The 22,758-nt window shown below is 30.3% G+C and overlaps 1 protein-coding gene across 2 annotated transcripts in view; it reads right to left on the reverse strand.

Moving 5' to 3' along the window:
• The window catches only part of CSMD3 (CUB and Sushi multiple domains 3), a 1,211,679-nt gene that overhangs the window by 87,558 nt on the left and 1,101,363 nt on the right, over nucleotides 1-22,758 (reverse strand). For both annotated transcript variants that reach the window (XM_079134049.1, XM_079134050.1), the window contains 7 exons: nucleotides 19,184-19,302; nucleotides 17,979-18,048; nucleotides 12,346-12,462; nucleotides 10,588-10,797; nucleotides 7,502-7,690; nucleotides 6,622-6,799; nucleotides 5,625-5,770 (listed from right to left, as the gene is read on the reverse strand). In XM_079134049.1, coding sequence (XP_078990175.1) covers nucleotides 5,625-5,770; nucleotides 6,622-6,799; nucleotides 7,502-7,690; nucleotides 10,588-10,797; nucleotides 12,346-12,462; nucleotides 17,979-18,048; nucleotides 19,184-19,302 — 1,029 coding nt within the window. The remainder of the gene's footprint in view (nucleotides 1-5,624; nucleotides 5,771-6,621; nucleotides 6,800-7,501; nucleotides 7,691-10,587; nucleotides 10,798-12,345; nucleotides 12,463-17,978; nucleotides 18,049-19,183; nucleotides 19,303-22,758) is intronic.

Consider the following 22,758-nt stretch of genomic DNA (forward strand, 5'->3'; position numbering starts at 1 on the left):
TAAACAATTCCACTAAAATCAGACAAGGTAAGTCTTTGAATTGGAATAAGTAAAAAAAAAGACATATTTCTGTAATCATAATTTAAAAACTAGAATACTATTCAGACCATAAAAATGACCAGGATCCTTCCATTTCAACTAATATGAGTGAATATTGCTCCCATACCCATTATATAATTGTATTCCCTTCCTTCCACCTTATAGAAAAAAAATCATTAAGACTGTCTAATTCTGACAGAAGAAAAGGTATACTCTTTTGAACATTTGCCCAAAACCACCTCCCACAGTTCACATCCTATTATATTAGCTCCCAAACCTTTTTACTAAGATGCCTCAGGTTCCCTCATGGTGTTTACCTTACTCCTTAAAATGGCAACTTTAACAAAAGCTGTGCTCTTGATTCTCTGGCTGAAAGATACAGAGGGTAAGGTATTGAAAAAAATAAAACAGCATGCCTTATCAATGGGTATGTGAATAAGCAAAATGTGAGCAATTTTGATATGACTTTTACTCTTTTAGTCATATAATTATTTAAATAATAATAAATGATATTATCTTTTCCTCATAACAGCTTTTTTAAAATAGTGAGTCATCATGACATTTTTAATATGAGATGTGCTAATAATAGAGAACAATGAATGAAACAAATCACTAAATCATATTATGGTGGTTCCCCTGCTTATCAATGGGAGGTACAACCTAACATCCCCTTAGTGGATGACTGAAACCATGTATAATACTGAGCCCTATAAATATATGTTTTTCCTACAAGAATATACCTATGATAAAGTTCTTTTTGCAAACTAGGCACTGTAAGACATTACCAAGATTAAGTAAAATAAAATAGAACAATTATAAATTTACATTGTAGTAAAAGTTATGTAAAACTTTTCCTACATCTAGGAGACCCAAAAAACTCCAATGAAAATTGGCTAGAGCTAATAAATTCAATAAAGTGGAGGTAACATAATCAGCATACAAAATCAATTGTTTTCCTGTGAACCAATTTGCTGAAAAATAAAGCAGGAAAACAATTCTATTCACAATAACCTCAACAAAATAAAACAATAAAACACTAGGACTAAATCTAACCAACGAAGTGAAAGACCTATATAAGAAAACTGTAAAAAACTGAAGAAAGAAATTGAAGAAGACCTCAGAAGATGGAAAGACCTCCCATGTTCATGGATAGGCAGAATTAATATTGCTTAAAATGGTCATACTACCAAAAGCAATATACAGATTCATTGCAATCCTCATCAAATGACATTCTTTACCAAACTATAGAAAACAGTCCTAAAATTCATTTGGAAGAATAAAAGACCACAATAGCTAAAGCAATTCTAAGCTAAAAAAAAAATGAATTCTGGAGACATCATAATACCTGATTTCAAATAATATTGTAGAGTTACAGTAACAAAAACTGCACGGTACTGCCATAAACCTGCATAAATCAATGGTACAGAATAGAACACACATAGACAAACCTAAACGTCTATAGTCATTAGATCCTTGACAAAGATGCTAAAAACAAACATTGGAGAAAAGACAGTCTTTTTACAAAATGGTGCTGGGAAAGCTGGTTATCCATATGTAGAAGAATGAAACTAGAATCTTTATTTCTCACTGTGCACAAAACTCAACTCAAGATGGATTAAAAAGACTTAAGAATTAGAACAGAAACTATGAAACTCCTAGAAGAAAATGGAGAGTCAACATTCCAGTAAATAGACACAGACAACAACTTTTTCAATAGGACTTATAAAGCTTAGGAAATAATTCCAAGAGTTAAACAGAATGGCATCAAATTAAAAAACTTCTACACAGCACAGCAAACAATTAGTAATGTGAAGAGAAAAACCTATATAATGGAAGAAAATATTAGCTAGTTACTCTTCTGACAGACAATATCTAGAATATATAAAGAAATCAAAACCTTAACACCAAAAAAATAAATAACCCAATTAATAAATGGGTCAATGAAATAAACAGACATTTCTCAAAATAAGAAATACAAATGACCAACAAGTATATAAAAAATGTTCATCATCATTAGCAATTAAGGAAATGCAAATAAAAACTATAAGTAAATAGAAAGATCAGTAGAGTAGAGGAAAGGGAACAGGGGAGGGAGGAGGGTAGGGAAATGGGAAGTTCTGGGGACTGAATTAGAACAAATTATATTCCACACGTTTATAATTAAAATGAATCTCAATGTTGTATAACTAAAAATAACCAATTAGAAAACTACACTGAGATTTTATCATGTTATCATTTAGTTACCAATCAAAATGGCAGTCATCAAGAAGACATATAATAAAAAATATAGAGAGATGGAGAAAGAGGAACACTTTGCACTGTTGGTGGAATTGTAAATTAAATAACCAATATGTAAATCAGTATGGAGGTTCCTCAAATGACTAGGCATGGAGCCACCATATGACCAAAGCTCTTCCACTCCTTGGTATTTATGCTAAAGAATTAAAGTCCTCCTATTATAGTGAGACATGTGTTCCCGTGTTTATAGCAGCAAAATTCACAATAACCAAACTATGGAATTAGTCTAGGTGTCCAACAATGGATAAATAGATAAAGAAAGTGAGGTATATGTACACAATGAATTATTAAAGAAAAATAAATTTATGACATTGCAGGAAAATGGATGGAACTTCAGACCGTTATGTTAAGCAAAATAAGCAGAACTCAGGGCAAGGGTACTATGTTTTTTCTCTATGTAAAACCTAAAGAAGAAAACAGAGATCAGTAGAGGAAAGGGAACAGAGGGTGGGGGATGGGGAAAAAGGGGGAAACGCTGGAGGGTAGTATTGGCCATATTATATTGTTATATTGTGTGCATATATGCATATGTGACAACAAATACCATCATTATATGTAATTATCATGTACCAATAAAATATGAGAAGAAAAAAATAAATAAAATTTTTTAAAACTTGTGAATTACTTATTTTGGGAATTTTGCATTTTGATATCTTCTGGTCACAGTTGACTGTAGGTAACTAAAACTGCAGAAAGCAAAACTTCAGATCATAGGGAATCACTGAAGAAATTGTCTAAGAAAATCTTTGGTGGATAAATTGAGTTTCCTTAATTCTCCAATAATTAAGAAAAAGGGACTCTGGGAAATGGACTTGTACCTCTTAAAATTATGCATTCTTTCTAATTAATAACCATATATTCCAATAAGACTGTAGTCTCCCTATATTGGTTGATATAAATTGACTCCAATAAAACTCATATTTTCTTGGCACAGAGACCAAATTATATTTTGGAAACTATAAAGACCACTAAGTTGTGGTAAACATAATGATGTAACTATTGTTAGCTTATAGATCTTGCACAAGAGAAATATCAAGAAATCTGAAGTTGCAAGTTATAATTGGAAATGGTATGTTCTGGAAATGAGGTGACACATCATCTTGCTAAAAAGGAAAATCACTTTAGCTAAAATTTTTATGAAAAATTAAGTTTATATAACATCAAATATATTCTATTTGTGAGATAATGCCAGCTTAGGACATAGCCTGTTACGTGGTAAGAACTCAATAAATTTAAGCAGTTGTCGTATTGTTGTTTTCATTTTTCAAAAAGAAAAGTTTTAGAAATGGGCAGACCTATTTCTATTTCTTTGATATTTCTATTCTAGCCAGTCTTTCTTTTATTAGTTCTCTGACTTTATGCAGGTTGCTTAATTTTTCATTCAGATCTTTCATTAGTAAAATGCGGACAATAGTACTTGCCTATGAATTTCTTACAAAAATTAGCAATAATATATGGAAAGCACCTAGCAGAGTTCCCAGCATATTAAATTTTCCGTACATGGTGGCTATCACTGTTATAGTGAATATTATATAAATTCACTGTCTGAACCAATGCCATTAAAATGCATTTTGTATAATTTGCTTTCAGGGGGTCATTGATTAGAATTGAATATTGTTATTTATTATGTCAGTCCCATCTTGATTCTAAAGATAACAAGAGAAATTCTTACTTTAAGAAATAGCAATCATGGCAATAAAGAGGAAGACAAAAACATTTCTTCAAATGAAAAAAATATGATATTTGATGTGAGGTAACTCAACATTCACATCTTTTCCTTTTTTTTTTCATTACACAGAACTTTTGTTTTGCCAAGTTTTATTTATTTTCTTTTCCCTTTGCAGTACTGGGGACAAAACTTTTTATGAATGTTATTTTTGATCATGAAAGGCTTTATGAAGGTAACGTTTTATAAAAGACAGACGACTGGCTGGATCTTATATTGGAAGTCAGATTAGAGAGGGGAAAACCACCTTTTTTCTCTTTTCAAGGATACTAAAAATAAAGTAAAACCTAAAAGATAAATGTGATCTTAGAAAAATATGTGAAAAGCTTGAACTTTCAAATTTATAAAATAAACACATAATCTGTTGAAAAAATCACTTTTGGCTTACATGACAGGGCATAACAAAAGGTACTAATGAATAAATAGAATTTAAAGAAAACTGAGTGAGAAAATAATCTAAGTTGGGTTATATTCCATCACTTAAATTAGGTGTTATATAATGAATTGTCTCCTTGGTTTATCTATGGAAAAATACTAAATGACTGGGCTAATATTTTATTTAGGAGAGTTCACTCTGGAGTGAGAACTGGTAAGTAAGATTGAGTGAATAATAAGGTAACTTGTTTAACTTAATGTAAACAACATACATTCTAGAAAATGTGAGTCAGCATGAAATCGGTGCTTTAGGAAAATTATTTTATTATAGTCAGAGGAATTTAAGGTATTAATCAATTTTTAACATGAACCCTCATAATGTCTCCAAATGTCCAGGTTATTTTAAGGTTTGGGTAAAATCCTAGAGATGTTGGCTTAACCATTAGGCTTCAGTAGGCTCTGACATTTGTGGTCATAATAAAAGGACGAAACCATGCAAATGAACATTTCTGTATTTAAAATAGAATATGATCAATTTGGGATAAAAGAAAATAAAGAAACACCCTTGTAAAACTCTCTAAACTTCCTTTCAAAAAGTTAATGTTATGAAGCTCGGATCAAGAACAATTCTATATAAAGAAATAAAATGGAGACTCTATAAATTATTCCACAGGAGAAAAAGCTATGAACTTGATGATCTGGAATACTCAGTTAAAATTCTAAGATTCTAGAATAGATACACTTTTGAAACAAGAGTATAAATGAATAAGTTATGTGATCCAAAGCATAAAGATTTTGGATGTTAATTTTAGAAAAACTCACAGCAGGTTGAATAGATTAAACATTTTTCACAGAAAAAAATCTATTGATGTCTCCAAATTATATGCAATAAAATATGAACAGCTGGTTCTCTTTTATTAGTTTCCATGCAAAAAAATTATTACTTTCCACTGGGTAATTACAAACTGATTTATTTCCTATATCCATGCTCATATTTTAATGTTCCTATATACAGAAGAGGTCATCCTTTGCAAGTTAACATATTTGAAATGCTGAGTGACAATGATGATCAGTATGTCAAATTTTAACACCTTTTAAATCACTAGTTAATTATGTATTACATTCATTTTTCCCAGGATGATTTAAAAAGCACCAAACAAAATACAAACACTTAGATAATACCAACCATGATAACTGAGCACAAAAAAGCCACTCGTTGTGAAATCACTGTGGAATTTGATTAGGATTTGATTTGAAGTGCTGTAAACTGATTCCAAGGCAGTGTTTCCACTGAACTGTCCAATTTGAGGTGAGTTTTGGTCAGGTCCATCCCTAATAGGAGAATGGGGAAGAAAGTGAGATTGTGATTAATTTTTGGAGAGTTTTGAACCAAGTTTAATGAAAGTATTTTGTGTACTTATATTACCATTTTAATCATAAAGATGCAACTGATAAAATAACCGGTAAGCAACAAAACATTAGCATATTTTATGACTATATGAGGATAACATTTTAGAATATAGAGTATAAAAACAAATCACCCTTCTACCTAAGTGAAATACACCCACATTCATTGCAATCAATACATGGTGTTTAGTTTTTGACCAAAACTCATATTTTCTTAAATGTTTTATAATTGCCCCCCTTTTAGTTTCTTTAGCAACAATCTCAAGAGTCACAAACTGTTAGATTTAGAACTCAGTAGTTTTATTGAATATTCAGTAATTCAGAAATTTTCATCATTTTTAAATGAAGTTTTAATATAATAATATAATGCAATTATACTATTTTGTAATAAATTGTTAACATGGCAACTACATAGCTATGTTAAATAATGTGATTTGAATATAGGTTCTTGAACTTTACCAGTTTTTGTAAACAGAGAAACTTCATACATTTTCTGTTAATTGCCTGTTTTAGCACATTAATAATGATAACTTTAAATCTCTTTAATCTATGAAGCTTTTGTTCTACAATGTTTAGCTAACTCATGGGGTAAATAAGTCAAAATCTATTTCTCTTGTTTTTCTCATTTTGCAAAACACATACTGTCACCTTCAGTTACTCACACCAACTTGAATATCAGATGGCAATTTGTAACAGAGGATTGTGATATATTTTCATCCTACCTTGTTTTGCTCTTAATGTAGTTGAATCAATCAATAACAATGGTTCTAGCTTACCATACAGTAATGAAATCATAGATTGGTTCTGTTTGAAGGACAGTAAAATTGATGTAGATTCCATTTCCAGGGGGTACTCTTACAAGCCAGAAGCAATCTTGAAAGTTTGGATATTCATCGGGATACCCAGGAGAATAAATAGTGCCATTCATTGCAGTTATATTCCCACCACAAAGAGCTATGGAAAAAGAAATAAAACAAAATGTTAAAAATAATAACAATAAACAGAAAATGGAGAAAACAGTAAATATATATAGTATTTCTTATGCAGTATAAGATATGTCTGTTTTATGTTTTTACCTTAAAGTACATAAAATTAAGTTGGCAAAAATGGAAAAAAAATATAGTCCAACTTTGTTTTTCCGTACGAGGTATGCTATATATTTGTTACCATTAATGATCACAAAATTGATAAATTATATTATCTTCTCTTTTTTGAATATTTTACATCAATGCAAACTTTAATATTTTTATATTATATCATGTGTAATAAGGCCTAAGAAGTTCAAGGCCTTTTCATTTAAAACATTTTTTTCTGGGAAAAGGAACTCAAATTTAGTAGTGGTATCTGGGTTATTGGCTTATACTAATAACTATTAAATACATACACATGCACAACTCCATACACACAAAAGAGAAGTTCTAAAGTGTTATTTATTTTCATTCCCACTGAGGAAGGTTAAGACCCCTGCCAATACTGATAAAACCAGTTATTCATTAAGGAGCATTAGATTTGGTTTTTCTTTGAATAATTCTTCAATTGAAAGGGAGACTACATATGTAGCATGCTATTGGAAGAAGACAAGGAAGAATGTCAACACAAGAATTACTAAACACAAATGATTATCAACTAAAAGATAGCTTTAATTTAGAAACATACCTTCACACCTTGGTAGTGGATGATTCCAGTTACGACTGACTCCATGAAGGCATGTGAGAGCTGAATTTCCAATTAGTGTGTATCCTGGGAAGCATTCAAATGAAATGGTTTGACCCACAGTAAAATCATTGCCAATCACGAAACCATTTCGAAATGGGCGTGGATCAGGACAGCTTTGCAATTGATAGGCTAGAAAAAAGAATGAAGACATTTCCTTTTCTGTATTCTGGAGACCACAGATGGGTAGTATTTGCAACTTACAAACATATGTGATGCTGCTTGTAGTTAGTTATAAATAGTAATTATTATTTATGACAAATGCTGTTAATAAAAGTAATAAGAATTTCTTCTAATATCTACAATTTTCATATTTAAAATGTTAGTATAATTCATAAAAATGAATCAGTTTCTCCACCCATTTATGTAATCTACCTAAATTATAATCCTGAATGAAAATGTAAACTCCTCCTAGAGTCACAATCTTCTGATTCCCTTAAATAGAATGCAATTTGCTTCTTGGTTATGTTGCATGAACAGAGAATAAAATAAATGTATGTATAAATCTAATACTGAGCCTTCTTAAATTTTTTAGTATTCTTTTTCTCTAAAAAAAAAAAATAGACCTCAATATCCCTCTGTTGGATTCTCCAGAAGCATCATTTAGTAAAATAAAGTACCAGGAAATTTTTTCCTCCAGTAGAAATTAAATTTTGTATTTCTATTGTTGTGATCTTTGGTACTGAGACATAACTATTTGTTCATACTCCTCTTGTTTTATATTCTGTATGAGATAAGAGTTGCTATTTGTTTTGTTTAACACTAAAACCTTGCTCATTGCCTTTAACACAGTAGGTACCTGATAAACACTGCTGAATTAATTTGAACTTATGAACATGTTATATTCTCATATCAGTATTTATAACTTTATTACTAAGAAGTTGAAATTCATAATCTAATTAATAGAATTTAAGTGGCTGATAACCAGATATTATTTCATTGGAGATCATTAAAATTATATATTCCTCAAATAAAAACTTACATTTGAACTTGGATAAGTTATCCCATTGTTTATTAAACTATAACTTACCCCAATATTTACAATCAGAGATTTTAGAATGAATAAAATCTTTTAAAATATTAGGTGCTTTTATTCTTAGTCTGTCTCTCACTTTAAGTAATATTCCATATGCAAAAATATGTCAAACCCATGGAGTTTTCACTCCAGTGTAAGGCCTATGTCTATCACTTTATATGGGGACTTGGAATATATTATTCTATTAAATAAGCCCTTTCAATTTTCAATTTTATTTAAATTGCCATTTTAATAGAAAGGGACTCACAGACAAATGTGTGATGCTGCAAGAAATTATACAATATTCTAATTTCTATTCAGTTTAATAAAGGAAGTATAGAAAATAAATTTTAAATTTTAAAAACAAAAGTTCTCACACTAATATTATATACAACATAGGACTTAACAAACCTAATATTTCCAGTAATATCACTGTTTTTGCAATCAAGTTTTTCAGTAGAAGAGAACACTTTATTGTACACTATGCATTTCTTCAAAATTCAGAATGCTCTCTAAAGTCTAAACACAACATCAATCCAAAAATAAATTGATAAGTATTATAGATTAATATATAAATATATATGATAAATTTATTTAAAATATCATTAAAATGGTTTTAAAATTTGATGTGATTCACAAATTCTATCTAATTATAATAAATAATGGTTTATGTCAAATATGTTAATGTTAGTAACAGTACAGCAATGTTTTTGTCTTTTATACTTTTATTATGTCAATAATGAATATTTTCAAGGATTAAATTAACTGACAAACAAAACGCTCAAATTCTAGTTTCATATCATTTGAATGACATTATTTTGAGTAGCAGAGACAAAATGAAGGTAGGAAAAAGAACATGAAGCCAAAATAGATAAACAGCAGAGCTTGGCATATGGCTGTTTATACTTCCAGAGGGTATTCCAACTATGAGTTGAGCTTTCATGCAACAAAGAAAAGAGTAAATCTTAGTTACCCTATTATGTTCTAAATGATTACTTTTTCTTTGTATTAATTCTGTATTAAGAGGGCTAGAGATGACTCCTACTTTACAGAAATGACATAGTGTTCTTATGTTCTAAGCACTTCAGATACATCAATGAACAATACCAAGTATCCCTGGTCTCAGGGAGCTTACATTCAAAAGTGTCACGTGCTCATGAAGTCCTTTAATAATTAGGCAGATGTGCAATGAAATTTTGATTAATTATAGTTGTTAAAGCTATATGCATAGACTCTCGCCATAACTTTAAATATTTAATTTGAACAGAATTTACTTTTAACATCAAAAATAATACCTACAAAATGGCTAAAATGTACTGCATAATTATTAATAATATGCATCATGGTATATGCCTTACATGCATTCTATAATCTAAAATTCCACATGACATACTTGGAAAGTACAATAACTAATTACATTATGAAATGGGGTTCAAGACTGACGCTACATTAGATTTAATAGAGACCATCAGCATTTTAGCCTAGCTCTGCCTCAGTCCAAGCCTGCAGCTCAACATCATGAAGTAGATTTATATGAGACAAGTCTAGTGTAATATGACTATCACGGTATTTATTTTTTATTTTTATGACAATAGAGCAAATCAAGGAATGTCATTTTAATCTTTCATAATGTAAAAAATTAATTTAATGTACAGCATTAAATCTCTATCTTTTTAATATGTTCAATTAGATATAAAAGCAAAGATAAATATTTGATATTCGGTTTGCCTTATTTAATTGTCTTGCCTTCCTTAAAGTGTAATTGTGTATTAACTTAAGGTGAACTCAATCATTTTTCTGGTTAGGATTTTCTAAGGTCTCAGAAAGACATCATTCTCCCTGTACAGTTCCCTGAGAGTTGCATTATTTAAAAAATCCTCCTTATTGAAACTTGCCTTGGTATAAGTCCCTTTTCCTTCTAAGATAGAATACAGAAAAGTACTTATACTTGGTTAAATATTTAAAATAGCAGACAGAGCTTAAATTAGCTCTCACTTTTCTTCATTCCTCTCACCTTGATATATAATGTGAAACCCTTGTTTGTTTTGTGAATAGTCACTGTGAAAATACAAGCTGGTTTCATGGGTTGTGCTAAATAGGGAAGATGGTATTTGCGGACCACTAAGCCTGCCAATAACAGTACTAGTTTCTGAGGATCCACTTCTTACTTCCAAATAATCATGTATAGTTTCTGTGGAAAAATTTACAAACTGGAGGTGTACACCTAGAAAAGAAAAAACAAATATAATGCTACTTTACTTTTAACCACATTTCACACACACACACACATACACACACACACACACGCGCAGACTCTTATATCAGTATACTTGGATATGCTTCTCTTTAGGTGTAGAGGCATGCTCTCAAGGTCTGAGCCTTGCTGTCTACCCAGGACAATTAGCTTTGCTATGTTTCTTCAATGAGTACCCACTCATTCTAGTCTTCTGGGATTTAATGAACAAATCTACTCTCAATCTAGCATTTCTTGGTATTCATTAACAGGCTTATGGGATCCGAAAGAGTTGTAAGGTAATATATTGGTAATAGAAAGAAAAAATTTCTAATTAATGGCACCATATAAATGCAATATATTCAATACTGGAAATGATACCATTAGAATTAGAAAGTATTATATCTAAATGTGCATTTACATCTAACATTATAAAATGTGTACTACTTTGTAATTTCAAAATCTGATTTATTTACAGAGAAAATCTATGAACTCAATAGATTATCAATAACTCCATAGAAAATAATTTAACTTTATACTATTTGCTCATGGTAATAAGAAGAGTTACACAAACAATTATACATGAAATTTATGTTGAATGTATTATTGTTATACAGCTCTAACTCAAGCTATTCATTTAGATCTACCATATATTCCCAAATTCCCCCACTGGAATATATCCAAGAGAATTGAAATCAGTATGTCAAAGAGATATCTGTACAACATGTTCACTGATTGCAGCATTATTCACAATAACCAAGACAGGGAATCTATGTGTCTAGCAATAGGTGAATGGACAAAGATTATACATAAATTATAATAGATAAAGATTATACATATAATGGATTCAGCCTTAAAAATGAAGAAATTAATGTCACTTATGACAACATAAATGAAATTGGAGGACATATGTTAAGTAAAATAAGCCAGTAATAGAAAGACAAATGCCATATGAGCTCACTTTTATGTGGAATCTGAAAGAGGTGAACTCATAGAAGCAGATATTAGCATGTTGTTTACCAAGGGTGAGGTAAGCATTGGTATACACTGAGTCAAAATGTAAAAAATTTCAACTGGACAGGAAAAATAAGTTCAAGAGTTCTATTATACAATGTGGCGACTATAATTAATAAATAAAAATGTATTTTTGCCACTTGCTTAGAATAGATTTGAAATATTTGTGCTATAAAATGATAAGCATGTGAGGTAATGCATGTTAATTTAGCCATTCTATAGTGTACACATATTTCAAAATATCATGTTGTACATAATATGTACAATTTCCTGCTAAAATAACAAACAAGAAAATAAAAAGAGAAAATACCCATATACTTTCAATTATCCAAGTATCCAGTGAAATGCATTTGACTTAAGCAACAATGACTCAAATTTCATTCATTAACTTATATAATTATAGGCATTCCCAAAGCTAAATTGTGTTTTGTGAATACTTTATAAATTTTTTTCAAACATTGTTACTTTTTAAAGAATGAATTATCAAACATTGAAAAATCTTTTATAATTTAATAATATGCATACCAAAACCTATGGGCAACTTTATTGTCCATGTGCAATCTAAACTGCTGGGGTAGTTTCCAGGAAATCCAGGACTGAGGATCACACCACTGAAATCTGACATAGCACCACCACACTGAGCTGCAAAATAATAAAGTTTCCATGTAAGGCAGAATTGTGGGATAATTTGCTGTATTAAAAGCATATTGAATCATTTTAGGTTGTCATCAAGTCTCTGAGTTAAAACTGATATAAATTTGAATATTGTCAACACTCATTTGCCATTTACCAGTTACCAAATATAATCAATTGGCAACGCATTTTCTAAAATAGCATAAAAGGCATCATACTTCTCTCCTTGGAAATAAGTACAAGTTAAAAAAAAATTTTGCATGGCAAGTAACTGCTCATGTGCATTAAATACAATCAAACAAAGAGCACATGCCCTTCTCCATAACCATCAGTTCATTTCTTTTTCTAAGTGCTTCTAGTAACATTTTGAGTCACTCCAAAGATGGTATAATTTAGAGTAAAATCAAGCCAACTACTTCAGCTCTAAGTGCCATACTCTAGAGGGAATAATTTTCACAAATGTCCTTTGTTTTCCTCCTTTTGAAAGAAGGGTCAATAAAGAATTTTAAGGAAAATATTGCTTTCTAATATGTGAGATATTTACAGATCAAACATGATACATATTTTATCCTAAAAGAATGAAGAGAAAAAATAGGGAGGTATAAAACACCCTAAAGAATGTACATATGTTAAAAACAACAGAATTTATAAGCATGCCTGTTTCATAATCTCTATTATATGGGCTGTTGATAGGTTAAGCAAAAATTACAAGTACAGAAAGTTAAGTTACTTGTTATGTTTTTACATGAGATATTGAACACATAGTAAAGGAAAATTACATTTGAAATGATTGATTTTTCCTCTAAAGGCACATATTTATCATTTTATCAGAATGTCTATAAACATACATCTGTTAAATGTTGAAGAAACAAATGTCATGACTACATATCAAGTACAAAAGTTACTTGTAGAGAACCCTTATTTATAATTTCATTCATTTCTTGTTAAGGACAATAATACATACTAAAACTTCAAGTTATATGTCATAAAGACAAATTCTAGGAATTTTATCAATGTTTTATACAATATTCAATAACCAGTTTGGCAGCTCATTTACTATGTGAACTGAAGAAATCACAACTCAAGCAGATCTTGCTAGGGAGATACATATAATCTTAGTGTTAACATGCATGGCCTTTCTTTCAAATTTTGGTCTATCATAAAACTCTAAAAATACATCTGCATAATTCTCCATACATTAAAATCTCAGTTCATTCATCCTTAAGCTAAAGGAATTTTCAATCATACATACTATTAATGTTTACCAATTGGTTATCCTAAATTTCAATTGTCCCCATATTCTCATCATAAAACCTGATAATTAAGAAAATGATTTTGTCAATCAAAAATACTTTGCCAACAGAAGGTGATTTTCCACTTGTATATGTCATGCAACTTTTGAAGAAACTGTGCATTCTTTAAAAAAATCACAGTTACTTCTAAACCAGATTTCACTTCTATTCTTGTTTTATGGGCCAAATCCTGAAGCGCATTGGGCTTGAATCTCTGAACACTTGTAGATCCATTTGAAGACTGTTATGATTATCACAAATTGTAGCGCCCAGAAACACTCTCAAACTGATTGCCTTAAAAAATGAAAGTTCTCCAAAGACAAAATGGTAACAATTATGACTAATTGTGATTGAAATGACTATGGTTCCTTGGAAATGCTGCACTCTGTATTTTCCATTATTAGTGCAGTTTGAATGAACATGTGTGGTTCAGAGGTCTTTGTGTTCACATTTTAAAACTAGGTAAATGACCTCATCTTTTGAGCTTAAATTCATTTTTAATTTTAATTTTATTTTACACAATGTGTAGACAGTTTCCTGTTTTCTGCATTTAGGAGAATATACAATATAAATGTTAATTTTGTAAATATTTTTTATAATCATGATATAACTCTATTCTGTCTCTAACACATTTAAAATAAACCCTTTATGTGCAAAAAAAAAAATAATCTGACAAAATTGAATTTGCAGGTTTGCTTTGCATTTTTTCTGAATTTTTAATAAAAGACAAGGGCAAATTTTTCACTCTCTCACTCTCACAATTCCAAATCATTGTCCTTCTAATTCTTCTATTTCTCCCTTTCTTTAGATATGATGTAAAAATCCTTCCCTCTGCATTGCCCACCAACCTGCAAATGAAATTTCAAAATCAGAGGAAGGAGGAAAGAAGGAGAATTAAGAGTAAATAAATAATGAAAAAAGTAAGAAACTGAATGATAAAGCACGAAAAACACATAATGGATAACAAACAAAAAACAACAAAAAATCAAAGTGTCTGGATCATTTCTTGGATCATTTCTATTTCCTCAGTGTGAGCAATCTCACAGGCTCTCATTCCACAAGAGACTTTTCCATGTATGTTACCTGTGGCTTCCATTCCATGTGTGACAATTCCATGTACGTTACCAGTGGTTTCCAAGTAGACTCTTTTGTGCCCATTACATTATTTTTGTTAGGGACATGACCACACCTTAGTTCTCTAAGATAAAATCATTTTGATTCTTCTCTCTCCTTTGTCTCTACTATCTAAAATATCTCACAAATTTTCCTTCCTTCTTCCAAAATATCTGGCAGATTTCTTATTTTCCAGTTCAGAAGTCTGTAACCTTCTTATCTGATGACTAGGGTTTTAACATTGTCTGAATCAGTCTCCTCTCTTCAGTATCTCCTTTCAATGTGGCCCTGTTATTATTACAAATGTTTTTAATTTTCTGCTGAATGCTGTATGAGGTTATTGTTCAACATTCAGAAAGTACAATTCAATAAATAAATAAATAATTGAAACAGTATGGGGTTACATGCCTGGAATCCCCATGAGGACTGAGGACACAGGCTCAAGGTCAGTCTGAGTAACTTAGTGAGTCCCAGCCTCAACATAAAAACTAAAGAAGGCCCAGGGTGTCTTTCAGTGGTAGAGAACCCCTGCATCCAATCCTCAACAAATAAATAAATAAATGAAAATAAAAAAGAATAGAAAGGACAGAAAAATGCCCTCTAATTCTACCACCCACAGATAATCATTTTTATCTTTACATCTCTTTTTCTCTGCATAAACAAATGTGTGTCTAAGTTGGTATAATGAAAATAGGATCATACTGTGAATTGCTTTAAGCCTTTTTATATTTAATTATATACTGCAAACATTGTCCTTGTCATTAAATATTCTATTATAATGATTATTTCCTTTTTAGAAACATCTATTCCCTAATACTGGACCCTTAAATAATGGGCATTTTTTCACTATAATAGTTACCACTCTGAGTGCCTTGTGTATTCCAGGTTCAGTGCTAAACATTTTAAACACAGTCTCTCCTATAGCCTTCACAGTAAGCCCATGAGACAGACATTGTTACCTCATTTAGCAGGTGAACAAACAGGTACTCAAAGAACACTATAAACCTTTTTTAGCTAGAACTGAAATCTGAAAATAGCCATGTTGGACATCAAAGGCTGTTGAGTATTCCACATGGTTTCATATAATTTAATCTGTATAATAAAACTTTCTAATTTGATTTTACTAAAATATCACATCTATTTATTATTTATCTTGTTAACTATATACAATTAAAATGCAGATTTAACAAAAATACAGCAGTACAGTAGTATTTTATCTAAAAATCACAAATTTTTAAGAATATAATTGATACTAGCTATATATCAGGATGGAAACAATCACAGAATACTAGAACGGTACTTAAATTGGTATAAATTTCTAAAAGCAATTTTACAATAATCAAAGTTTTTAAACAATTATATCAAGTGATATAACTAATCTACTTAGATAAAATACTAAGCAAATAGTTATACATAAAAATACTGAAAAATACTTATTAATGTATTATGTATGAAAGAAGAAAAAAATGAAACTAATACAAGTTAGACAACTCTATGCTCAACTCTAGGAAGTCATTTTAAAAATCAAATTTTGAAAATGTTATGGAATTAGAAATATTTATGTTAATGTTGGGAAAGAAAACATAAATATATATTTGTTGTAGCAACCCAAATTTTTATATTGTACATTATACAATACTTATCATATGCCTAGTTAAGAAGAGAACCATTGTAGATGATAGGGTTGAGTAATGAACAAAAAAACAGAACTCTTGGTTTCTCATATCAGAAAAATAAACATATTACTTATTTTGTTCTTTGCACTTCTATAATGCCCATTTTTATACTTAATGCACACACACACAACACTCTTTTACACAGTATACTAACATTTTCAATCAACATCAACTTGGCATACAAAGGATCACAATAAGGAGCTATATTTATATATGTAGTTTTTAATTGGCACAGTATAACATATGTAAATTGTATCTAACACCTAAAAATATTTCCTTTAAAAATATCATTCATCCTAAGTCTGAGGGCTTTCCATATCTTTTGCCATTTAAAAACAGTTACTCTTAAATATAATTTTCCAACACTTTCCACATAGAATTGCACATAGTGTCATAGATATTATAGGCTAAATTCATATGGTGAAGTCCTAATTAACCCCAGTGTGACTTTTTTTGAAAACATGGCCGTTAGGGAGGTAATTAATGTTGAATGAGGCCAATTCTATAGGACTGTTCTTAATAGAACAGGAAGAGACATCGACACAGTAAGTGCACAGAAAGACTGTGAGAAGACTCAAGAGGTAACTATAAGTCCTGCAAATTCTTTTGCTTGTACCCTTTTTTTCCTACCCAGAAAGAGTTATCTTTTTCTTCCATGTATCTTAATTATGTTTAGCTAAAAAACTCTATGTGAAACTTTTGGCAGTTTTCCTATGATTTCAGTCACTTTTCTCCCTCTTCTGAAATTCTATAGTGCAGTCAATGCAGTCAATGGAATCATTTAACACTAATTATTCTGTTTTAAACTAGTTTCATTTATTTCTACCACTCCAGATGGTAAATTATATTTTAAAGGTAGGAATCCATACATCACATTTGTTTTTCATATTCTGTGAAGCCCAATATATTAATGGTTGCACAAAGCTACCAAAAATGAGAAAAAGATAAGAAAGTAAAGGGTGGATAGAAATAATTTGGAAGTATAATTAATTTATGTCAAAAAATTGGGACTATTCTTTCAAAGTCCCCAAGTTCCTTTTTGACATACTCTATATTGTCTGTCACTGGTGACTACATCTCAGGGGATATCATGTGCCCTTTGAAAGATTCTTCAGATTCCTTATTTTTCTGGCTCAATAGTAAGCAATAGGGTTTTTACTTATTTTTTGACATATTATAGGTATTCCTATCATGTCACTTTGAGAAAATCCCATACAAATAATAAAAAAACACAAATTCAGTTTCTACAATTTTAACTCATCTGTTAATATAGAAATTTAAGGTTAAAAATTGTAAGTTTAAAACCTTAAAGTAATGAAACACTTATTTCAAAATATCATTTCCATAAAGGTAGGAAAAGGAAAACTGTGTTTGAACATGATATAGAGAGTATGTATTTAAAATTATATGAAAATTATAAATAATTTATAGTCTTTTAACTTACCCAAACAAATTGGGATTGGATAATTCCATCTTCTTACTGGTCCAGGCATACATGTAATATGAGAATGACCCTGCATAAACAAGACAATGCAGCTCAGTATACATTTATAAAAAGTCCAAATAAAATGCATTATAGTGAATGATTATTATGAAAATAAAAGTGTAGATACATATTGTCATTTTTTACATAGTTTGATTTTTACTGGAAACCCCAGTATGACTTAAAATAAAAAAGGTAGTTATATGTTTTAGTGATAAGAAGTAAAAAATAACTGTATGATCTTGGGAAAAAAACTAAGGCTTCATATCACACTAGAATGTAGCTTTAATATTTTTCTACCAAAAAATATTCTACTAAGTTAGAGCAATGAGTACACAACTGAAAGGGCCCTTTACATAGTGGTTTACAATAAGCTGCTATAATATTCAAGGTGAGATAGACTAGGTATTACTGTAAGGTTCTTCTCTAAAAATATTAAAACAGGTCAAAGTATATTAAATTTTATATTAAAAAATAAAGTCTAAAATAATCTGATTACATTTCTAAATCTGACCACACTTCTGAGAATAATCATTTGTGATATAGTCTTAAAGACTAAAAATAATTAATTTGTAATTTTGCGTTGTCTAAGAAATTTGTATACTTAATTTATGAAATATTTCTCCTTTTCTGTTTTTTAAGAATAATTTCTTAACAGGTTTAGTCTTTACAGAGATTTTTATGAGACAATAAACTTGAGACCTCCAAAAATCCTTCCAAAGAGGATCAATACACGTACACAAAAGCAGATTAGCAGAATGTATTTGTAGTAGATTTTCACTAATTTGAAGAATTTATTATCATGGAAGTTTCATTTAAGACTTTAAGTAGTACTTCATTTTATTTTCAAATTCTAAGTATCAGAAGTTTAATTCTCACAATCCTACCTAAATAGAGACAGAAGTAAGGTAAATACTAATTTTGATTCATAAGTCTCTTTTGGATCACTTCCACAATATCAAACAAACACAAAACAAATGTAGTTTATTCCAGCAATTTTTCTCATGCATGTATTTTACTAATAAATTGAACACTCTAGCTTAAGGCTAAACTAAACAACCCAGGATCAAGATTGTTGTAAAGCCTGTGAATTATCAATCATTGATCTGTTAAACTAGTCTGAAAGGACAATGAAAATCAAAACTACAATTTAAAAATAGATTTACCTGAAGAGAATAACCTTGATCACACTGGAAGGATACCACATCACCAACCATATATCTGTCTCCAATTTTAATTCCACTGCTAGGAGTTTGTGGCTCAGGACAAGAATCCAAACCAATTGCTAAGAACATACAATGATATTAATCTAAATAATTTTCAAAAGCAGAAGACAGTATGCAAAAGTTGCCAAAATTAAGTACTTGTGTTATATCAAAGTAGATTTTACATTGATAACTTTCTGTGTTAACAAGATTCAACTGAAATGTACATTTGAAGTCCATTATAAAACTACATCTTTTGAACTTTTATAACACCAACCATCAAATAGTCCTGTGATTATATTTAAATTTGTTTTTAACTCCAGGTCTAGTTGTCTGCTACTGGAAAAAAAAAAATTCCTGAAAATAAAATAAAAATTTCTAAAAGAAAATCACCAAATGGTAAAGGAAAATTTATTATGAGAATAAAATGAAATTAAGTCAAAGACTATAGCACATCCCTGTGGCCCCAGTTACTTGGGAGGCAGAAACAGATGGATCACTTCAATTCAGGATTTCAAGGTGTGCCTATGCAATATAAGGAGACCCTGTTCTCAAAATCAAGCAATCAATCAATAAAAAAAAAAAAAAAAAAAAAAAAAAAAAACTAAAAGAAAATAAGACAACTATTTTAGAAAGGGAGTTGGGAGTATAATTTGCCTAGCATATATGAGGTTCTGAGTTACATCCCTAGCACCACAAGGAATGGAAAGAGAGCTACATTTGAAGCTAATCTAATGTGCAGTTGTGAGTTAGAAGAAATTTCCCCATTCAAAAATCTTTATATACTGATATATTTCATTAAGATGCATTAAAAACTCATCCTAAAATTCTTTAGTATGACAATGCCTTATATATTCCTTCACTCCTTGCAAGTTATTTTTCTGGTCTCATCGTGCTGCCTTCTATATTTCCTGATAATGAATAAATAATTGTACAATTAGTTGTTTAATGTTTATTGCTGTTGTATGGATGGAAGCTCTAGAAGGACAGTTTAGAGCACAACATCTTAAGGAGGTATTCAACAAATCCTACTAACATGAAAGAACAGTATAAGAAAGAAAGTCAATTCATATTTTGATTAATAAATATAAATATCTAATTCTGAAATAGGAAAACACTTTAATAACGCAGTATTCCAAGTACCTTTAATTGTGTTACACTTAAGGACAGAAATGACATAAAAGCAGTGACTTAATCGAATTATACTATTAGAAAGTAAGGCAGTACAGAGCAGGAGTAACATTGACATCTGGGAATACATTTGAGGCAGTTTGAATGAGAGAAGGGGAACCTGAAAACTGGAATTCCAATGCCCAGTACCTTAATTAGTTAAACCTCTAAGTATGCATTAAGTTCTATATTTCCTGATTGTTTTTTACCATCTTGAATATATGCACCTAGAAATAGATGGTTGCCATTAAATCATTACTTACTTTTAATATCATGGGTTTAACTCTTACTTCCCCAACCAGCTTTTTTTTTTTTTTTAATCCAAGAAGAGATAGAAATTGTCTTCGATTTGTTTTAATCTCATTTAAACCCATTAACAGGCCTCACACAATGAATTCTTCTGATTACTGCTAGGATTTGTACCTCCTTTGTTACATTCTTAGTTCCTTGTGAGTCTTAAACTGTAAATATATTACTCTTTAACATTAAGGTCATTTGAATAGTCATTCTTACTGAAAAAATCAAATTTTGTACAAATTCATTTCTCTTCTTTTTTACAAAGTACTCCATTCAAGTTCATATATATAGAAAACTATCACTATCCAGCAGCAGTGATTTCCTTCTCTGGGAATAGGATAAATAAAACTATGTGCCAGCAATGCAGAAGAGGACATTGAGATACCCATTTTAACACAAGTCTTTTAGATAATTCATAAGAACATGGTGAGATGTTTGTACAAGTTTTAGCGTTAAAAATTGATACAAAGCTCTATAAATTATGTAATAGAAATTTTGAATGTTTAAAAGTCTTAACATGCATATATTCATAAAGAAAATGAATAACCAAAAGGAAATGTTCCAAGTAGTGGTGGCAATGATTCTTGATGATAAAATTATTGATGGTTTGTATGCTCTTGTATTTTCTTGCATTTCCAGATTTTCTATAACTTGAATGACTTTTTTACATAATAAAATAATATCAATTAAATGAAATAACTACTAGAAGAAAATTTGGGACTACAAGTACATGATTCCTCCTATTTTTCCAATAGAGACTGAGTCGGACTAGCTAATCTCTATTGAACATGATTGTTTCAATGAAGAACGTAAATTAATCAGATTACAAGATAAGTCATAGCAGTGATATGTTGATGACCTTCCTCATTTTTTGTTTTGTGGCAACAATTGTTTATGGGCATTAAAGAAAGTCAAAGTGAAATATCTGAAAATTCTGCAGTTCAAATTATATATCCACCTTTTATTTGCACAAATAAAACTGAGTGGTTAAATATTAACTAATAATACCCTTTTTTAAGAATTATTTTCACTTAATTGATAAAATCAGCAGGATATTTATAGGATCAACAAGAAAAGGATTTTTTTTTTTAAAAAATTGTACATTTGTATGGGCTTCTCTTCCATTTAAGCAAGGCTAGTCTGCTTAATAATAGTGATCAAAATACTGAGCCATTTTAAGCTTCATGAGTGTAAATATTGTAAAATTATGTCTTTGGCATTCAATGATGGTCTCTGAGCAAATCTTTTTTAATGTGATTGGATCAACTAATCTGTTGTAGCCAAAACAAACAGAAATTGATCCAGGGACATATTCAAATCAAAAATTGTAGTTATGTCTGCTATCAAATTATTGTAGTCAGTTACCCTGGCTGACAATTTATTAAATTCTCTTGATTTCACATTACCAATATTTATTTGTAACTGAAATTTTTCTTTCCAATTCTATTCACAAGAAAATCAATCTTGAGTTAATTATATCTGAAGGATGTAGAAAATAGGTCCCAGGACATTTTCCCTACCTGCAGTTGTTCTCCCACTCGCCTTGTCTGGGGTAAGATTGAAGCTTTTGTCATTTCAAAGATCTGGCCTCAGCCAGAGGTAAGGCAGAAAGGGAAAAAGGGAAGAACACAAAAAGGAACACAAAAGGAACTCGCAACAGGCTGACACCTTATGCCCCACTCTAATGAGTCAGCCAACCACCCCAATACAATAAACCCCAGGAAATTCCCTATCCATACTCCTGTCCCACCATAATGGATCAGTTGACCCCAAAACAAGGAAACTCAGGAACTACCTTTCTGTCCCACCCTAAATGAAGCTTATAAAACTCAGACCCTTGCTTTAGCCCATAGAAATTTTTCTACCCTGAAAATTAGCCACATCAGGTGTTTGACTCCATAGCTGAATAACTAAAAGCTTGCTGATATGAGGTGTGCTTCCTGCCTCCCACCTCTGCAAATTTGTGCTTATGATACCACTTGGTAATTCTGTATGGGTGTGTGTCTATGTGTTCTTAGTAGATCATTGTATTTATATTTCTTAGTAATTGCATAATGATTTTGTATGAG

This window comes from Sciurus vulgaris (assembly GCF_902686455.1).
Source record: "Sciurus vulgaris genome assembly, chromosome: 1".
In the NCBI taxonomy this organism is placed as follows: domain Eukaryota; kingdom Metazoa; phylum Chordata; class Mammalia; order Rodentia; family Sciuridae; genus Sciurus; species Sciurus vulgaris.